The 21,146-nt window shown below is 38.8% G+C and overlaps 1 protein-coding gene across 13 annotated transcripts in view; it reads left to right on the top strand.

Moving 5' to 3' along the window:
- Positions 1-21,146, top strand: part of SPATS2L (spermatogenesis associated serine rich 2 like) — a 172,456-nt gene that overhangs the window by 22,711 nt on the left and 128,599 nt on the right. For all 13 annotated transcript variants that reach the window (XM_055290165.2, XM_063644909.1, XM_063644912.1 and 10 more), the window contains exon 2: positions 966-1,015. Coding sequence is in view for 3 of the 13 variants with exons in the window: in XM_063644906.1 (XP_063500976.1) it covers positions 966-1,015 (50 nt within the window). In the remaining 10 variants the exon portion in view is untranslated. The remainder of the gene's footprint in view (positions 1-965; positions 1,016-21,146) is intronic.

The raw sequence follows: 21,146 nt of genomic DNA on the forward strand, positions 1-21,146 counted from the left end.
TCCTCTTATTTAAAGATGAAGCCCAGAGAGGTCAGCTGGCTTGGAGAAGGTCACCCAGAGAGTTGGTGCCAGAGCCAGGAACAGCATCTTGTGTCCTGAGGCCCCGTCCCCTTCTTTCCAGTGCCTCCCTCGCGGTTGTTCTCCAGTCATTTTGTGGAGGTCAATCTTCTGAGCCTCGTAGGACCAGTTAGCAGAGCATTTGAATCCCCACACAGTGCTCAGCAGAGCATTAGAGACATAGGCATTCTTAAGAAATACGTGAAGTGATGGGTGACCCAGTGAGTGATTGATTGGTTGACTTATGACCTTGGCACCCATCTTTCCACCTAAGTGGTTACTGGTTGAATGGTGAATTCTTTGGGATTGTGTGTACTTTATAGGATATCTTTTGGAGAGGAGAGGATTATAACAAGAAGAACAATAGCTAACATTAAATTGGACAAGATATTTTGGTGAATAAATAGTCCAGGCCCTGGAACTTGATTGCCAGCTACATTTTCATGAGACAGGTGATTTAACCTCTCTCGTGCCTCATTTTCTAACACCTGTAAAGTGCCAGTAATACCAGGGCCTACCTCAGAGTATTGAAGAGTTAGCCTATGTGAAGCCCTAGGACAATGCTAGACACTTCCTAAGCAGGCAATAAATGTTAGCTATTGTTGGTGTATTTCACTATTATATGCTAGGCAGTGTGCTAAATGCATTACACATGTTATATATCATCCAGTCAACAACTTTGTGAGGAAGGTTCTATTATTATCCCCATCTTACAGTTGAATAAACTGAGGCACAGAGAGGTTACTCCACCTACCTGGAGTCACATAGCTGTTGAGTCATGGGTGAGGACGAATTCCCTGTCTGCTTGACTCCAGATCGTGTGCTTGGATTTTGAGTGTGATGGGAAATGGGTGGTGTGGCTACTAATTTGAGACCTGCCTGACTTCCCAAATTTCCATTTTTCCTAGAGCTCTTCAGAACCCAGGCTGCTTTCAGGAACATTGCTGTGGATTCCCAGGTGAGTAGAGATGGTCCTTCCCTCTCTGTGACCTCCTCCTGCTGCCATGGCCAGCTGTCCCTACACCTGCAGCTGACTCCTGGGAGCCTTGTCACAGCCTTTGGCCTCCTCTGTTGCCTCTCAGGGCTCAACACCAGAGTTCTCTTTTAGTGTGTTCACTGAAGTTATTCCTGATAGGGCAATGGGGTCTGGTGGATGTAAGTCAGCCCCACCCCACCCACATCCCCCTTCCCCACCTGCCTTGCCATGTCTGTGGATCTTTAGAGTAGTTTCATGCATATGAAATACTTTGAAGTACCAAAAAAAAAAAAAAAAAAAAAAAAAACACAGGGCTTTTAAAGACATTCTTGTGATTTAGAAAAGAATTATGGCTAAGAGTGGTGGGCTCCGGAGCCAGACTGCCTGGCTTTCCCTCCTCACAGTGATAGCCACTTTTGCTCTCATTGTCCTTCTTATTGAAGAACGTGCTCCCATGATTGCAGAAGTCTGACTTGGAATTGACAGTGCTCAGTCAGCATTGAGTAGGGAGTAGGACGCAGACTCCTGAGCCAGACAGCCTGGCTCTGCATCCTGCCTCTGCTGCCTAATAATCGTGCAGTCTTCACATGTCACTTACTTTTTCTGAGCCTTGGTTTCCTCTTCTTTAAGATGAGGATAATTATACCCATCTTGCAGAATTGTCGAGATGTTTTCAAGCTCATGTATGCAAGGCAAACTTACACAAAATTGATATTCAATAACACAGTAACTGTTATTGTTAATCAGTATTGGTATTTGAATAGGGATATCAAAAGTATTTGCTGAACAGAAAGCATGTTGTTTTAGGTCCATATTTTCCTTGAAAGTATTTTTATTATCATTTTTAAAATTTTTCCCTCCAATGGTCTTATTTAAATTAATTTACTTAACAAGCTGTATATTCCTTGTGGGAAGATCATCCTTGGTCCAGACCCTGTTAAATAATCATAAATTCCAAATTGAGATAGTCCAAATTAATGAGGTCTTATTGCCTCCTGGATATTTCCATTAATGTTTGATATAAACTTGATTCTTTTTCCATAAATGCAAAACTTTAGTGGTAAGATGATTGTAACTTTTTGCAAAGAGCCATAAATATTGGTGGGAGTTGGTTGTTTTCCATGAATAGAATAGAATATTTTACTTCCTCATATTTGAATCACAATGAAAGCACTTTCAGTTGTTCAAAGAGAATTAACATAGAAACAACTGTTGATTTTCTGTCTTTCTGTCTCCATACACATGTGTGCATGCACAGGCGCACACACTGCTTAGTTTTCCTTTGGTTAGGCAGCTGAAGAGTTACTACGTAAATCCTGGCAGCCTTCTACCCATCAGACAAGCAAGGGCACAATCAGTTCCTGTTTTCTTGAAACGTATACCAAATAATCAGAAACTCTGATTATTCTGCTGGAAGGCAACAGCTTGATGGAAAGATGTACCAATTGAAAACAATTCTGATCATATTTTTGTCAGGAGAATGAGATGCCTCCAGCTGCCTGTCACTAATCATATTAGAGGTAGAAAGCAGGAATGTTTTACCCTGCAAAAGATTACTCTAATCATGTGTTGGAACGCTACTTGTACTGGCTGCTTATCCTAGAACAGTGACATTAGACATCCCTTCTGTAACTGGTCTTGCCAGTTGGTAGTAGTCTAAACCATATGCCACATGAGCACACTTTAGGAATTTTCTAATTACAGCTCAAAGGCTTTACTTTTATCTTTTTATGCTTGTACTGCAGACATCACTGATTGAAAATGATTTCCCCCTCAGCATAATCCTATTGCCAGCAGTTATGAAAGACTAGGAAGATGGTAAATGAAGCCCACGATAACTGAAGAGGTGTCCGAATTCAATTAGGAAGAGGCCTGTCCCATGTGGACACATAAGCCATATACATCCATTTTAATTGTGAGCTGTGATACTTATCTGGTCATGTTTATTTTGGATGCAAGTGCCAAAGCTGGATTTAGACCAGAATTCCAGATCTTCAAGTTCTAATGACTAATTTGGGTATCCACTGAATCCCTTAATTCGTTTCTTAATTTGTTCTCCCAGAATTAGAGAGTTGCTTGGTTACAATCATTTTCACAAATTTCTCATGGATCAAAATAAATGTACATAGATGTTTTTCCCCCTAGGATTCACACAGTTTGCTCTGATCTCAAGGAACTATTCTTGTTGTTATCAAAATAACAATAACAATGCCAACAATAACAACAAAACTAACATTTTGCAAGGTAGTGTAGGGAATATAGACCGAGGCTCCAGGAGGAATGATTTTGAGTCACAACTCAGCTACTTAACAGCAGTGGGACCTTGGTCAAGTTAGTCCCCCTCTCTGTGCCTCAGTTTCTTCTTGTAAAATGGGACAAATGAGAGTATTCACCTCACTGGGTTGTTTTGATGATGATTAAACAAGCCCATATATGTAAAGTATAGGTAGGTTGATATGTGGAAAGTCCTGGCACAATAAAAAATGTTAGTTATTTTGTTGTTATTGGTAAGACAGTGGTAGACCAGAGGCAGATTTTGCTCATACCACAGTATCGTCATCTAAGTAGTCCCATTTCTACAGTCCACTTGGAGAACACTTATGATGGTAATGAAAACACTGGAGACTCTGAATTTGGAATTAATCTCTATTATTTGTGCTTGTACTCCTTAGTTTGGCTACAGAAATAACGTTTTTTGGCTTTCTAGGCTTGATCAGTATTGAACTTGGAATCCTTTTGGTGCAAAATTGCTTTAAAATTTGAATGAACATTTTGTTCTCTTGGTATGCACAATATTAGCCCTCATTAAGAGGAAAAATTTTATTACAATATGTAAAACGTGTGTGTGTGTGAGAGAGAGAGAGAGAGGGAGAGGGAGAGACAGAGAGGAAAGAGAGATTTGGAAGAATCAGCTTTAATAAGTTTACTGGAAATTTTCAAGCTTTTTTTTTTTAGAGAGACAGGGTCTCACTCTGTCACCTGGGTTGGAGTGCAGTGGCGCCAACACGGCTCACTAAAAGTTCAACCTCCTGGGCTAACACAGTTCTCTTGCCTGAGCCTCTGGTGTAGCTGGGACCACAGATGCATGCCACCACAACTGGCTAATTTTTTTAATTTTTTATAGAGACAGGGGGGTCTCACTTTGTTGCCCAGGCTGGTCTCAAACTGCTGGGCTTAAGTGATCCTCCCACCTTGGTCTCCCACAGTGGTGGGATTACAGGTGTGAGCCACCATGCCTGGCCCAAACTATTTTTTAATACAGTAAAATGCATTTATTATCATGGCTTAGATTTAGTGAATGTGTAGGAGTGAAGGTCTACTGAGAGGATAAATCTAGTAATTTAATGAACTTTCTTCATAGCTTTGTAAGAGTTAATTATGATTTCTTAATTCATTGCCCAAAGAATGAATTACTGGAATTTATTAGTTTTTTTTTTTTTTGAAAAAAAAAAAAAAAAAAAACTAAGTTAACTGCCTGTGTGTGTCTGTGTGTGTGTATGTATGTATCTATGTATTCTAGAGAAATATATACTTATATGCATCCAGAGATGTGTAAAATATTCTCTATCAGTAGGAGAATAGATTAATAAATTGTGGTGTAATCATATGCTAGAATACTATACAGCAGTAAAAAAATGAACTAGAGCTATACACAATAACATGGATATATCCCACAGACATGATGTTGACAGACAGAAGATATGGCCTGGATTTGGTAGCTCATGCCTGTAATACCAGCCCTTTGGGAGGCCAAGGCTGGGGGGTTGTTTGAGCCTAGGAGTTCAAGACCAGCCTGGGCAACATGGTGAATCTCTTTTCTACAAATACAAAAAAAAAAACCTTAGCTAGGTGTGGTGGTGTGTGCCTGTAGTCCCAGCTATTCGGGAGGCTGAGGTGGGAGGATCAATTGAGCCCAGGAAGGAAAGACTGCAGTGAGCCAAGATCATACTACTGCACTCCAGCCTGGGTGACAGGGCAAGACCCTGTCTCAAAAAAAAAAAAAAGAAAAGAGAGGGAGAGAAAGAAAAGACACAAGATTACATAGCAGTCTTTTTTTTTTGTAGGTTTTTGTTATTGTTTTTATTTTATTGAGACATGATATTTTACATAATTATGGGTTACATATGAGTGTTTGTTACATGTGTAGAATATGTAATGATCAAGTTGGGAATTTGGGGTACAAGTGTTTTTTTTTTAATTTTTTTAAAATTTTTTAATTTTAATTTTATTTTATTTTTATTATACTTTAAGTTTTAGGGTACATGTGCACAACATGCAGGTTTGTTACATATGTATACATGTGCCATGTTGGTGTGCTGCACCCATTAACTCATCATTTAACATTAGGTATATCTCCTAATGCTATCCCTCCCCCCTCTCCCAACCCCATGACAGGCCCCGGTGTGTGATGTTCCCCTTCCTGTGTCCAAGTGTTCTCATTGTTCAATTCCCACCTATGAGTGAGAACATGCGGTGTTTGGTTTTGGTCCTTGTGATAGTTTGCTGAGAATGATGGATTCCAGCTTCATCCATGTCCCTACAAAGGACATGAACTCATCATTTTTTATGGCTGCATAGTATTCCATGGTGTATATGTGCCACATTTTCTTAATCCAGTCTATCATTGTTGGACATTTGGGTTGGTTCCAAGTCTTTGCTATTGTGAATAGTGCTGCAATAAACATACGTGTGCATGTGTCTTTATAGCAGCATGTTTTATAATCCTTTGGGTATATACCCAATAATGGTATGGCTGGGTCAAATGGTATTTCTAGTTCTAGATCCCTGAGGAATCACCATACTGACTTCCACAATGGTTGAACTAGTTTACAGTCCCACTAACAGTGTAAAAGTGTTCCTGTTTCTCCACATCCTCTCCAGCACCTGTTGTTTCCTGACTTTTTAATGATGGCCATTCTAACTGGTGTGAGATGGTATCTCATTGTGGTTTTGATTTGCATTTCTCTGATGGCCAGTGATGATGAGCATTTTTTCACGTGTCTTTTGGCTGCATAAATGTCTTCTTTTGAGAAGTGTCTGTTCATATCCTTCGCCCACTTGTTGATGGGGTTGTTTGTTTTTTTCTTGTAAATTTGTTTAAGTTCTTTGTAGATTCTGGATATTAGCCCTTTGTCAGATGAGTAGATTGAAAAAATTTTCTCCCATTCTGTAGGTTGCCTGTTCACTCTGATGGCAGTTTCTTTTGCTGTGCAGAAGCTCTTTAGTTTAATTAGATCCCATTTGTCAATTTTGGCTTTTGTTGCCATTGCTTTTGGTGTTTTAGTCATGAAGTTCTTGCCCATGCCTATGTCCTGAATGGTATTGCCTAGGTTTTCTTCTAGGGTTTGTATGGTTTTAGGTCTAACATTTAAGTCTTTAATCCATCTTGAATTAATTTTTGTATAAGGTATAAGGAAGGCATCCAGTTTCAGCTTTCTACATATGGCTAGCCAGTTTTCCCAGCACCATTTATTAAATAGGGAATCCTTTCCCCATTTCTTGTTTTTGTCAGGTTTGTCAAAGATCAGATAGTTGTAGATAAGTGGCATTATTTCCGAGGGCTCTGTTCTGTTCCATTGGTCTATATCTCTGTTTTGTTACCAGTACCATACTGTTTTGGTTACTGTAGCCTTGTAGTATAATTTGAAGTCAGGTAGCGTGATGCCTCCATCTTTGTTCTTTTGGCTTAGGATTGACTTGGCAATGCCGGCTCTTTTTGGGTTCCATATGAACTTTAAAATAGTTTTTTCCAATTCTGTGAAGAAAGTCATTGGTAGCTTGATGGGGCTGGCATTGAATCTATAAATTACCTTGGGCAGTATGGCCATTTTCACAATATTGATTCTTCCTACCCATGAGCATAGCAGTCTTATTAAAAAACAGACAAAACTAAACTCTGTTGCTAAGGTGTGTATATTCAAGTGGCTGAAACAATAAAGAAAAGCAAGGAACTTATTACTGAAAGAATCAGATACCAAGATAGTGCTTACCTGAGGCGGGAGAATGGTGTGAACCCGAGAGGCAGAGCTTGCAGTGAGCCGAGATTGCGCCACTACACTCCAGCCTGGGCGACAGAGCAAGACGCTGTCTCAAAAAAAAAAAAAAAAAAAAAAAAGATAGTGCTTACCTCTAAGACAGGAAAGAGAAAGGACCTGGAGGGCTTCCAAGGGCGCTAGCAATATTGTGTGCTTTGATGGGGCTGGTAGTGATGTGGGCAAAATAAATGAATTTTTAAATCTACTTTCCTGTTAATGAGTTATAGTAATAATTTAAAAAGTTAAAAAGATAAAGTAACTATCTCTTTGGTCTGGCTTAGTTCACACCTTGTGTTCACACCTGGTTTTAGATCTAGAGATTTCTGTGATTATAACTGGCTTTTAGAAGTAAATGACTGTGTCACTGCATGGCAAAGTGGTCTCCAAAGTGGGATATGCACCCCAGGGAGCACTTGAGAAGACTCATTTGGGTAGGAAAAGAAATTGATTGGGGCTTGCATTTACATTCATTTTGTTATCATGAAACATTATGGTAACTGATGGCAACTGTATTGACATTGGCACCATCCTTGAGTCCACATATCTGGGTGGTTAAGTATTGCCTGGGGCATAGGTGAGGTCTCCTGAGCAAAGAATGGGAGTGCCCAGCTCAGGGGCTTCCCAGTGGCTTCCCCACTGTTCCATCTGTCTTGGTTATATTGTGAAATATATTGTGCCTAGTTAACTGGATTTATGAGTTCTATATTTTAGTTTTAACAAAACCTCACAAACTAGCAGAATTTTTAAAAGATTCTGGAAAGAATTCTCATAAGTTGAAGACAATTTTAATATTGCAAGCAAAAAAAGAATGGCAAAGCTTTGCATGAACTTTTTGTCAGCCACATTATTAGTTAATGACAGGGACCACTGAATCAAATCTGGCAAGAAACTGGCCACCAAAATTTTATGATATCTGGAAAACTAAGGGATTTATATTCACCTCATTTAATCATGAACTTCATCCTGTACGTATTGCCTTGAGATATTATGATTAGCAAACATTGTACCCATTCTGTCATCATTTTTCCATGTTTTATAAGGTATATAACATATTAATACAATAATACATGTATATGAATTATAAAAAAAGACACATACAAAACATGTGAGTAGAAAATAACTTGGATACTATTGTCATGTAGTTCAAAGGCTACTTACTGCTCATAGTTAAAATGTGTGGAAAAGTCTGCATATCACAGGCAGGTTCATCATACCATTAAAAGATCTTAATTTTTTTTTCTCTTGTGAACCTATTAAAGTGTATTTGATTGTATCACAGCCATTTCTAAAACAGATGTGTACTGCTGTTCCTCACACCAAATGTGTATCCAATACATAACATTGGTTCTATCAGAACTTAAGTAATTACTAATAATATTTCAAGGATGGAAATGATTTAAATGTTCATATGTGTGAAAAATTGATGAATAACTCCCAAAACAAGTTAAATGATTCTTTCAGTATTGCCCCTGACAAGTTCTAAATGTTAGTGTATTGTCCCCTTTGGATCATTCATTTTAAAGCTGTGAAGAGTGTTGATTCCTTGTTTTTCAAGCACATGTACATATGAAACAACCAAATTTCATATTGTTCATACTTAGTGAAATTTTTTTTCTATTAAAAGAAAATGTCTTTCTTAGAGAAAGCAGATCGCTGAGGACACAGATATGGTAATAACGATCATTAGTTTACTTAGCCTTGGTTTTCCACAGTGTTGAGTTATAATGTAATCTATAGTTCATCTTCTTAACCAACTCTCAATACGTTATCAACCCAGTGCCTCACAATGTTTACAAGGATGATTTATTATTCGTCAGATTTTAAGTGCTAACCTATGAAATGTTAAACTTCTATTGGCAGCCATTGCAGGAAGGTTTATAGGTGTCCTGACTAATGTTTTGAAAGACCAGCATTAGCAGTAAATCACAGCATACAAAATTTTTTAATAAAGTAATAGAAAGGATTTTGCATTCTGGGTCCTCTAAGCTTTGGTATTTGGAAGTTAGTTATGTGGGAAATTAAAGGGGTAAAACATTCTCAGGCTTTAACCCTTGAACTCTGGGCCAGCCGTAGTCAATAGCAAAAGCATCTTGGTAGCTTTGTTCTCCTAACCCAGAGATTTCTTGGCTATGGGAACTGACAGAGTGCCAAGTATAGGCCTAATTGCATTCCTTGTTACTGAGAAAAAAATCTCAACAGAATTTTCCTTTTCTTTCAAAGGGGTACCTGGGCATTTTCTGGGATAGCAAAATTGTTTATAAGATGTTTGCAAAATGTTCTGAAAAGAGAACTTGAAGAGGGCTCTGACAGCTAGTTGAAAGGCATGTGTGGCCTACCTAGAGCAGTGGAGAGAGTTAGGGAGATGCAATTTAAAACGTGAGAGAGATGTGGCTTTGTCCTCTAAAAGCTTGCTTGCTCCTTGATGCACAAGCTGATGGCCTCTCTTCTTTTTCTTTCTCTATGTTCTGCTCAAAGATTTAGCAAGATATTACATAAGATATTCAGCTAGCCCCATTAATAGACTGCCAGCTGTCTAGGTTCTGCTTTGTTCACCAGTATTTCCTGTGCTGTGTCCACTGCCTAATACATAAGACATACTCAATTAGTATTTGTTGAATGAACACATATATTCAGTTATTTTCTTCTGTGATCTATGTATTGGTGATTAATATATTGAACCAGATATACTCTGAAACAAATTAACTTTTTTGTTGTTTTTTGAGACGGGGTCTCACTCTGTTGCTCAGGCTGGAGTGCAGTGGTCCAATCATGGCTCACTGCAGCCTCAGCCTCCTGGGCTCAGGTGATCCTCCCACCTCAGCCTCCAGAGTAGCTGGGAATACAGATGTGTGCCACCACTCCTGGCTAATTTTTGTATTTTTTATAGAAACGGGGTTTCACCATGTTGCCCAGGCTGGTATTGAACTCCTGGGCTCAAGCAATCCACCCACCTCAGCCTCCCAAAGCATTAGGATTACAGGTGTGAGCCACCGTGCCCAGCCCCAGATTAACTCTAATCAAGGAATCAGTAGCTAATTTTAGTAGATTGAGATCTTCTAATATATGGAGTTTATATTGTAGTGGGAGGGCCAGACAGTGAAGAAACATGTAATGAAATGAATAAACCCAATAGTTACAGCGAGTGATGAGAGCTGCAAAAAACCTGAACAAGGCAAGTGCTGTGATGTAGACTAAGGGCTTGGAGAAACCAAAGCCTGGAACAACCTGAAAGCCTAGTGGTATAGAAGGAATTGATACAACCTTCCCAAAGGCTTAATTTATTCCAGTAGTTAGCATGTACAATGAAAAGATTCATCTTATCACAGCTTTTCTAAATGAAAATAGTTTTGCTGAGTTCTTACCATACTAAGAAAGTCAGTTTCTACTTTATAGAATTTTGTTTTTAACACATCAGTTGGTTAGCACCAGTGCCAAGGCCAAGGGGTTACCTCTCCACTTCACTTCCCTTCTTCTCCAATTTGCACTTCTCTCTCAAAGCCAGACAGCTGTCTCCCAAATGTGCACTGTCAGTCGCATAGGAAACCAGATGACCAAAAGAGGGTAGATCAGCACAAATTTCTCATCAAAGCTGAAAGAAAGAGAGAAAGAACCTCAACGCCAATGCCCTGCTGACTGTGGGTCAGAAGTGTTATCTTTGTATCTCAAGGACAGAAGACTTAATAAAGATTTGGGTACAAAGTACACATCATCCTCCAGGCATGCCAAACGATGTCAGTCAGAAAGCTGTTCCTTAGGGCTTACAATTTCCCCTTTTTTCTAAATTAAAAAATGCTAATGTGAACTGTTGACTCGCAACAACACATGTTATTATTGTATATAGGGCAAAGAGTAAATAAGACACTTGCCTCATGAAATAACAGTTCATTTTAACTCAGCAAGCTGGAAGTAATTTTAGCTTTTTTTTCTTTTTTTTATGCTTCTTTATGGAAGTAGGCCACAATCATTTTTATTCCACAATTCTTTATAACCCTATAACATGTTTCCTGTTTATGCTTTTAAGACCTGTTTTTAAAGACCCTTAAGGGATATCCTTTAATACATTCCTTTTGAAAATAATTATTCATCTATAGTATCCCCTTAGAATGTCTGAAGGTTTGAAAATATAGGAACTTCTTAATGAGATGTGTTTAATGGTCTATGCAGAGTATTGAAATGTTTACACCTGGTTTAGTTAACATAAATTATATTTAATTAGTCATTCTGGAAAATAAGTAGATATTTTAGAATAGATTCAGTACCTAAAACCCACCATTTGCTTTTTATGTATAGTATCCATAGATAAATTCAATACGTGTATTTATAGGTTTAAAAACATGCTTGCAATAACATAAAGTCAATTCTTAGGGACTTTTAGAAATAATACAAGGAATATGTCTTGTTGGGGTAAGCAAAAAAACATCCATGTGGGCCAGAAGATCATGTTTATAATTTTTTACAAAGTTTAAAGTGCAATACAAATGTAATTATGTTACTGCTATTTTTTAACGTTTGTGGCATGAAGAACTTCTGGGTTGAATGACAGTCCATAATTTTTTGTTTAAATGCTGAATGTTCCTGTTTAGAGTGAGATTTCCTTTTTCACATGCAACCTTTGTGTCGGGGGTGCCCTAAGTTCCTTAGATGGAATCGTTCACACTGCACTTGACTTTTCAGCTCTTTAGATGACACTTGTGCCTCCATGTGATCCTTCTTCACATGATGCTTTAGCTGGAAGTCTCATTTATAGAAAAAAACTCAACCCACGTCACATCTGCAATCTAAGAGCTCCACTGTGGCCATCTCCCCAGTTTCTCCCATGCACTAGAAAAGGGCTGAACAATCGCTCATCCTTGGTATTGGGTGGCCTCTGTTATGGTCCTCTGAAGTATGCTGTGCTCGCAGTTTCTCTGCCCTGCACCCTTTACTCTTGCTGCTTTGGTGTCTTCTTATGTCTGGTATGTGTTTTGTAGTTATTCTGGCCACCAGCAGTTTTTTCTGCAAATCCTCTGTCCTGCTGGATATCTCTGTTCCTTCCTGTTCCCCCAACAACACATTCTCTTCACTTCAGCCTCTTTTTTTTTTGCCCTCAATGCTACAAGAAACCAGAAACCAGAAAGCGTGTCTTGGTAATATTCCTCTGCCGATTTTCCACTGCCCTCTTCCCTGGATGAAATTGCTCTTTTCCACAGCACTCTAGTGTTGCCAGCTGCATCTTTGTTCTCTGCTCTTTCAGAGTGCTCACATGGAGGGAGTGCAGCGGGAGGTGGGGAGGGCTGTGGGGAGGCACAGCCCTTTCTGCTCAGAGTGCTCCTCCAGAGAAGTGCCACATTGTCCGGATTGAGGACCTGACCATGGGAAACAGACTCCCTGACAGTCACCATGGGTTACACAAATATTACCTCCATTTGGCTTGACCTTTCATTATGCTTGAAAAAGGACTGAAAATACTTAAATCATGTATAGTATTTTTCTGGAAACAAAAATAAATGGGGTTCTTTTCAGAAGGCACACTTGAACTTTTGCCCTTGCTCTTCCTTTTTGAGCCATTTTATCCAATTCGTTGTTTTCTTTTATCATGTATTTTCCTTTTGTGAGAAATAGCTAATTTCTCTGCTGATAAAATTATGAATCACAGAAGCAATGTAACTGTTAAGGATAGCTCTTGTGGCCCTCAAATACTTAGTTCTGGGAATTCAGCTTTGCTAGTATTTCTTAAGTGCTTACTCTGTATGTGCACGTATGTGTCACTGGTAGACCGACTTCTTAATTCTAAAACTACTTTAATGCATTATCTCAACCAATTCTCACAACAGCCTTGCAAGATGGGTAGTATTATCATTTATCTGTGTTTTATGGATGTACACACGGAGGCACAGTAAAGTTCAGTAATTTCCTCAAGGTCACACGATTAACCCTGGGCAGGGCCTAGATTTGAACCTAGGCAGTGTGACTTCAGCACCTATGTTCTTAACCACTGAACTAAACTCAATAACTCAAATGCATCATAGAACCTCTGTATTCCTCATCTCCGAAATGGGAATAGTAACACTTACCTTACTAAATTGTGAGGATCAAATAAAATAATTACTTGAGAGGATGCACTTAATTGTGATGTGCTAAAGCATAAGGTTGAAGTCTGGGGGAAATGTGGATATGGTGTTTTCTATTATGAGTCTTATTGGTGAATTTGTCCTTTGCTGCTTGGATATACTGCTGGTTCAGATGAAAAACTGTGTTTTTTTAAGGCTGTTTTGAAACCACAGGAAGACCTCAGGTTTCACAATGGAAGTAATCCTTTCTTTCCAAAATGGTGGCATTTAGAAGCATTTAGAAGATAGGCAAAATTAACTATAATTTTTTTTTTTTTTATAAGACAGAGTCTTGCTCTGTCGCCCAGGCTGGAGTGCAGTGGTGGGATCTCAGCTCACTGCAACCCCCACCTCCCGGGTTCAAGTAATTCTCCTGCCTCAGCCTCCCGAATAGCTGAGACTACAGGCACCTGCCACCACGCCCGGCTATTTTTTTGTAGTTTTAGTAGAGATGGGTTTTCACCGTGTTAGCCAGGATGGTCTCGATCTCCTGACTGTGATCCGCCCGCCTCGGCCTCCCAAAGTGCTGGGATTACAGGCGTGAGCCACTGTGCCCGGCCAACTATAACATTTTTAATATGCCAAGTAATCATATCATTGTTTTCCTTTTACCCTAATCCCCCTTTAATGTAGCACTTGACAGTCCCTCCCATTTTTCTAAATCATGCAAAGTAAGTTTTCTTTCCAGTGTCTATTCACCATATACTATGGACTTATCACTAACTATCACTCACTGTGTAATACTGGACCTGGAACCATGTCTTGTGCTGCCAAAGATAAAGATTTAGAAAGGCTGCAGACTAAAATGGCTGTGCTTCAAAATGTGGGACCGGAGACCAGAGCTGCAGAAGAGTCAGCTGGGTGGTATTGGAAGAGGACCTGGAAAGAAAATGCTGAGAAAGACAAGCTTAACAGGAGACTGGTTGTTCTCTTGCAGCTGCTTTACAGGGGAGTGAAGCCTTCCTCCTCGGTCTGATGCTGGGCCTGTCTTCCCTGCTGTGCAGCTCCTCTGTGTCTGTGGATCTAGTACCTTCATTTCTCATTATGTTCACACAAGTCAGGATGTTGGGGAGCTGAGCCCTTACAGTCCCATGGGGGAAGTGGAGAGCCAAAGGCCTCACTTTTTGTGATTCTTTGGAGATTTTATGCACCCTAGAAATTTGAGTTTTTCCTGGCGTTTTCTGGGACTGGTATTGCATACCCAGGGTCACCCTGTTTGGGGGCTTTTCCAAGCAGAGTTTATGATCATAATGAGTTATATTTTTCCTCTTTTCTGGATAAGAACAATATCTTTGCCATTCAGTCTCCAAATATAGCATGTGGTTATGATAGAAGAATATCCTTATGTTAGGAAAGAAGTTGGCAGTCTCAATGAGGCAGAAATGTCCAATTTAGAAAACATGTCTAAAAGGAAAAGCTGCTGTAAGTCCTTTTTGGAATCAGGTGGAATATAAATGAATAAATAAAAAAATTTCAAATAAAATGTGTGGTCTGACAATACATTCTACTTTCTCTCTTGAAGGTACCTGTGGATTTTGCCTAAACTTCAGATGTAATTTTTTTGTCACTTCATTAAAATGTCAGACTTCAAACTGATCTGGCATCTAATTGAGAGAATAACTTGGATGGAGATTTTCTAGCTGATGCATGTAATCAGAGCACTACAATAATATTGTCAGGGACTGACCATTTAGAATGTTTTTGAAGAATGTTGGTAAGTGTATAAGAAGAGTACTTAACACAGGGGAGGGAGAAAAGGCATCAGGTCCCAAAGAAAGAGCCAAAATGGAATGTATGTCAGTCTTGGCTGGAAGTATATAAATACGGAGTATATAATATAAAATCACCTAATTGATTAAGGTGTCTGTAGTTAACATTCATCAGAATTATGGATACGAGCACATCTATTATACTTCACCAACCCAAGGGTGCCTGTTTAGTTTCTCTTCACGTAGTACTAAGCTGATCATAACACTTGACAGGCAAGTAACTCAAGTAAATTGAAGTATATGATGCCTTTTTAGAGGGCAATTTGTCACTGTGTTTGTTTTTAATCCTTTAAAATATATTTACTGTTTTATTTCTAGGAATTTGCGCTAAGGAAATAATTAAAGATATGTGGAAAGGTTTTAGCCACAAAGATGTTCATTACATCATTGTTTATAATATGGTAAACAGGAAATTGTTTCAACTACAGATTAGTTAAATATATTCTGTATATGATGTCACAGTCATACAATAAAATACTGTTCAGCCACAGTAGATGCTGTTGTAGATAAATATTGATAATGAAAAGATGTTTATGATACATTGTTAGGTAATGAAATATTAACAAAAGCCAAGTATGCAATGTGATCATATTTTGCCTAATATATGTATATATTCTTAGAAAATATTCTGGAAATGTATTTAAGAGTTTTTAAAGTTGTTCTCTGGGTGGTAAGATTTGGGGCATTCTTCTATTTTATCTATGTTTTTTAATTTTCCTACTCTGAACATATACTGCTTTCATAATAATCAGGAAAGAATCCATAGAGGTTTTTTTTTTTAATTTTTATTTTAGATTTGAGGGTACATGTCCAGGTTTGTTATACAGGTAAACTCATGTCATGGGGGTTTGTTTTACAGATTATGTCATCTTCCAGGTACTAAGCCTAGTACTCATTAGTTATTTTTTCTGATCCTCTCCCTCCTTCCACCCTCTACACTCAAGTAGGCCCCAGTGTCTGTTGTTCTTTCTTTGTGTCCATGGCTTCTCATCATTTAGCTCCCACTTATAAGTGAGAACACGCAATATTTTGTTTTCTGTTCCTATGTTAGTTTGCTAAGGATAATGGCCCCCAGCTCCATCCACATTTACACAAATGATGTGATTTTGTTCTTTTTTATGGCTGCATAGTATTCCATGGTGTATATGTACCACTTTGTCTTTATCCAGTCTGTCATTGATGGGCATTTAGGTTGATTCCATGTCTTTGCTATTGTGAGTAGTGCCACAATGAACATTTGTGTGCATGTGTCTTTATGGTAGAATGATTTATATTCCTTTGAGTATATATCCTGTAATAGGGTGCTGGGTCAAATGGTAGTTCTGTTTTTAGCTCTTTGAGGAATTGCCACACTGCTTTCCACAATGGTTGAGCTAATTTACACTCCCACCAACAGTGTATACATGTTCTTTTTCTCTGCAACTTTGCCAGGATCTGTTATTTTTTTACTTTTTAATAATAGCCATTCTGACTGATGTGAGATGGTATCTCATTGTGGTTTTGATTTGCATTTCTCTAATAACCAGTGATATTGAGCTTTTTTCCATATGCTTTTTGTTGGCATGTATGTCTCCTTTTGAGAAGTGTCTGTTCATATCCTTTGCCTACTTTTTGATGGGGCTGTTTGTTTTTTTCTTGTAAATTTGTTAAGTTCCATAGAGATGCTGGATACTAGACCTTTGTCAGATGCATAGTTTGCAAATATTTTCTCCCATTCTTTAGATTGTCTGTTTGCTCTGTTGATTGATGGTTTCTTTTGCTGTGCAGAAACTCTCAAGTTTAATTAGATCCTATTTGTTAGTTTTTGCTTTTGTTGCGATTGCTTTTGGCATCTTCATCATGAAATCTTTGCCCATCCCTAGGTCCATAAGAGGATTGCCTAGGTTGTCTTTCACGAGTTTTTATAGTTTTGGGTTTTACATTTAAGTCTAATCCATCTTGAGTTGATTTTTATATATGGTGTAAGAAAGTGGTCCAGTTTCGATCTTCTGTGTATGGCTAGCCAGTTATTCCAGCAACAAAGGTTATTTTAATTGAGAAAAGGAAAATATTTAGGTCAAACCTTATTAAAGTGACTGACTCTGGATAACCGAGAGACTTCATATGAGGCTTTTTGGCTGTATTTGTTTGTAAACATATTTCAGCTGAATATGTGTGCTGTGATTTTGAGAACACTAACTACTCTATAGTACATTTGATTTAGCAGAGATTATTAGCTTTCTTCCTAGACTGCCCTGCAAAATGAAGGAACTCAATTTATTAGGCCAGCTCTGGGGTTTCTTCCTACTCCCAAATCCCAGGTCTACACTTTCTAGGTTTACCCAGAGAAACTGCTGAGTGGGGATTCCCTGCCTTTCTTCTATTTACTAGCTGCCAAGTGATGATCATGTATTATTAAGGACTCATTGTATCATTTGTAGTACACTCAAACTAACCTACTCTGTAGTATTATCCTTGATCTTTTGCTCCTTTGAAGAAAGACCTTCAAAAGACCTAGTTTTTGTATCACTTGTTGATTACTCTAGTTTTTAACTTTTTCGGAGCGCTTATGGTGAGGGTTACATAGCTGAGAGCTGCTCAGTGTTTCAGGGGAGCTTCAGCTGTAGGTGGGAAGCAGTTGAAGCAAACTGTAACAAAGAAGTCACTTCCATCAGAAAATAAAATTCCCACCAGCTGTTAAACCCCTGACAACCTCTCAGCCTCTTCCTTTTGTATCCAGGAGACCTGTCTGTCTACAAACCCTGGACCTGGTTTAGTTCAGTGAGGCAAGATGCCATATATTTTTTCTTGTTAATCACCCTTGGCAGATGTCATAGTATTACTACCACTTTCTCCTCCCTTTAAAAATATAATTTCAGAATGACTTCACAATAAATGTAGAGGTAAATTACAGTAACATCTGGCAGACTGACTTCCTAATTCCATGACTTCTGAATGGATGTTAGTGGAAAGAGTATTATAGCTCCATGAGTTAGGAAACCCATATTTTGATCCTGGCTCTGCTGTGAACTTCTTGGGGAACATTAGAAAGATGACCTAGTTTTTTTTAGGTCCAAGTTTTCTCCTCAGGAAAGTGAAAGAGCTGAACGTGGTTGTTTTCAACCTTCCTCTTGGTTCTGAAGTTGTGTGACTATGATCTATAAAGGTCATTTATTGTTGGCTTCATAACTCAAGACCAAAGGCAGAGTGTCTGTTAACACTCCATTTCAGTGACTCCCCTGCCACTTATTTCTCTTGGTCCAATAAACCATTGTTTTTTTGTTTATCTTCCTTTTCTCATAAAACACTAAATAATTTCAGAGAGAATCTCATTTTGGCATTCTTTATATCCTCTAATGTATGATGTGTCTTTGTGACTACTGAAAAAAATTCTTAAAAGCAGCTACTTCCATTATTCTCTAGTTTTTAAAGCTGTCCCCTGAGAACTAAATGTCAATTCAAAGATTCCTACATTTGTTATCATTTCTAACCTAACCTGTAGAAGTCCAAGGCATAATTTGAAACTGAAGCATTCTTGCCTGGAGACAGTGGGCTCATAAATATGTAGCTTGATTTTTCTCTATAATGTAGGAAGAAATTAGGATTTTTAACAACATTTTTTCAGTATCTAAGTTGAATATGCAAAATTGGGCTGCTGTACATGCTTGCAGATCCTGCATTTTTAATTGTAGTTACATTATTTTTCAATTGAGTAATAATTTTCAATGAAGCTACTGCAAAATAACAGGTTATTGCCTAATGAAAGATTTTACAAACCAAAGACTTGTGTGTTTTAACTCTATCTCTGATTTAGACTCTGAAATATGCCATTCTTCCTTTATATATGTCAGATAGCTGTCTGTTTTCTAGGCTGAGCATGGAAAACACAACCCAAGTGGGCCACAAAAGAGGTCGCTAATTTCCTACCCAGTACCCATTCTTTTCCTCTTCCTTAGTAACACATTCTGATTTTATTCAAAGGGATAATGTCCCCAGCCAAAAAACTTCATTTCCTAGCCTCCTTTGCAGTGAGGAGTAGCCAACACAGAGATCACTAGGTGGGAGTTCCAGGAAACCTCTTCAGTGGGAGTTGACTGACCTGTGCATGTCTTGACTCTGCTTCTCCTGGCTCCTTTCTGAGCTCCACCTGGTCACAGGATGGTCAAGTCAACTTTAATCTCATCATCCTCTTCATTTAAGCCCAGCAAGAAAAAGTCTAGTTCCCTAATAGCTTAAACAAAGCCCCCGGTTTGCATGTCCTTGCCCTCATTGCCCATTTTGAGCTGCCTTGAACCCATAACTGAGACACATAGAATACAATGTGCCGGTGGATCCATCCTGGTCATGTAACAACCCCAGGGCTCAGATTGGAGGCAGCTTCACTGGGTCCCCTAAAGTAAAGTAGGGCTAGGAGAAGTGGGGATGGATGGATACTGAATGATCATACTACAAATGTCCACCCCACCAAGTTTGCCAGTTTCTTCTCTGAGTTATTAGTCTCTGATAATCTAGTAAACTGATTGTTTGGTTTGTAAAGTTACGTGAACAACAATTTAGTCACTAAATTCATTTATAGTAAATGAAATTGAAGGCTCAAGGCTGTACCATTAATCTGGATTAGCTATCAAAATATATATCCTCTAGTTTTCCTGAGTAATGTCTTACAATAAGTCATATAACTTCTCTTTCCATTATCACCCCCTATATGGCCCGCTAAAAGGGTGGAATCAAAAGCTTGCCAAGAAATTTTTTTCAAATCACAGCAATTGTATTTTCCAGTATAGCTTGCTGATACAGCAGAGGACATTGTTTCTGAACATAAAGTTGTATAACAAGTTACAGCTAAATGAAATTTAAAATGACTTGTGATAAACCCTGAAAAAGTGGTGCTTTAAAATAGTAATGTCAGCAGGCTGTCTATTATGTAACCATAATACTAGTGTTCTGAGTTTAGATGGGGAAGTTATAGGACAGTGACAAAAAATATTGTTGTCTTCTCTTTGGTATGAGAGAGCATGTAAAAGTGATTTTCAAGTGATTTACTGCAGATGCATGTTGAGACATGGTAAACAACGAGACAGATGATTATGGCCACAGTTCTGAAGATGTTCAGATGACCTTCAATTAGCTTTGGGCAAGGCTGCTTCTTGCAGAAGCCAGTATTGATTTTTCAGAATGCCTTCTAACTTTTCAGCAGAAGGGCTGATCTTGTCAATTCCTTTAAAGCCATGGGACACATCATTGGAGAGCAGACTGCGGGAAGTCTTCCTGCAGCGGCCGGGGACTGGCTATCTGAGCTGAGGACAGTGGGGCTAGGTGGAGGTGAGGCAGTGAAGTGGAATGATGGAGTGCAAGCTCTACAGTCAGAGAGGCCTAGGTCTGACACTAGTACCTCCATGTGTACCGGTAGATCACTAAGCTCTAGGAGCCTCACTTCCCTCCTTTGTAGGATGGGCACACATGAGAATCTAATGAGAAAAGGCCTAGAAAGCTCCTAGCTCAGTGTTTCTGGCCTGTACTAAGTGTTAGGAAATGTTAACTATTACTCCATTTCAGAGCTGGCCCTTGAAAAGAAAGAGAAATATTATTGAGTTTTTCACTCTTTTCCCCTGAGTTTCATTAAGCAAAAAAAAAAAAAAAAAAACAAAAACAGAAGTGTGCATGTGAAGAAGTTGAATTTGGGTTGGCTCTATTCCTTTCTGACCATGCTTTTATTTTCTTGTGTAGAAAAATGGAGAGTCAGTATTGACATATCCTAGGTGCTTTTACTATCTTAGGATCTTGTCCTGTACTTTCGGTGCAAATTTGTTTAAAACAGCCTTTTTTAAAAAAGAAGAATGGTGTTATTGCATCACATCTAAGAATGGCAGCCACTTGCTGAGGGAGCAGAAGGACTCTGAGAAGTCAGCAAAGTCTCAGGCCTGCAGTTGGCATCACGTTAGAGACCACCAGCATTCTGTCTGTCATTTTAGACCTTCTGGAAAGAGTATTCTAATATCTCAGAATAGCAGGACCCTAGGGCCATAACCCTCCAGTTTACAAATGAGGAAACTGAAATCTAGAAAGGAGAAATGACTCACAGGCTACATCAAGAGTCAAAGACACATAGGCCGGGCATGGTGGCTCACACCTGCAATCCCAGCACTTTGGGAGGCTGAGGCAGGTGGATCATTTGAGGTCAAGAATTTGAGACAAGACTGACCAACATGGTGAAACCTCGTCTCTACTAAAAGTACAAAAA

The sequence above is a fragment of the Symphalangus syndactylus genome, chromosome 8 (genome assembly GCF_028878055.3).
Source record: "Symphalangus syndactylus isolate Jambi chromosome 8, NHGRI_mSymSyn1-v2.1_pri, whole genome shotgun sequence".
Classification (NCBI taxonomy): Eukaryota; Metazoa; Chordata; class Mammalia; order Primates; family Hylobatidae; genus Symphalangus; species Symphalangus syndactylus.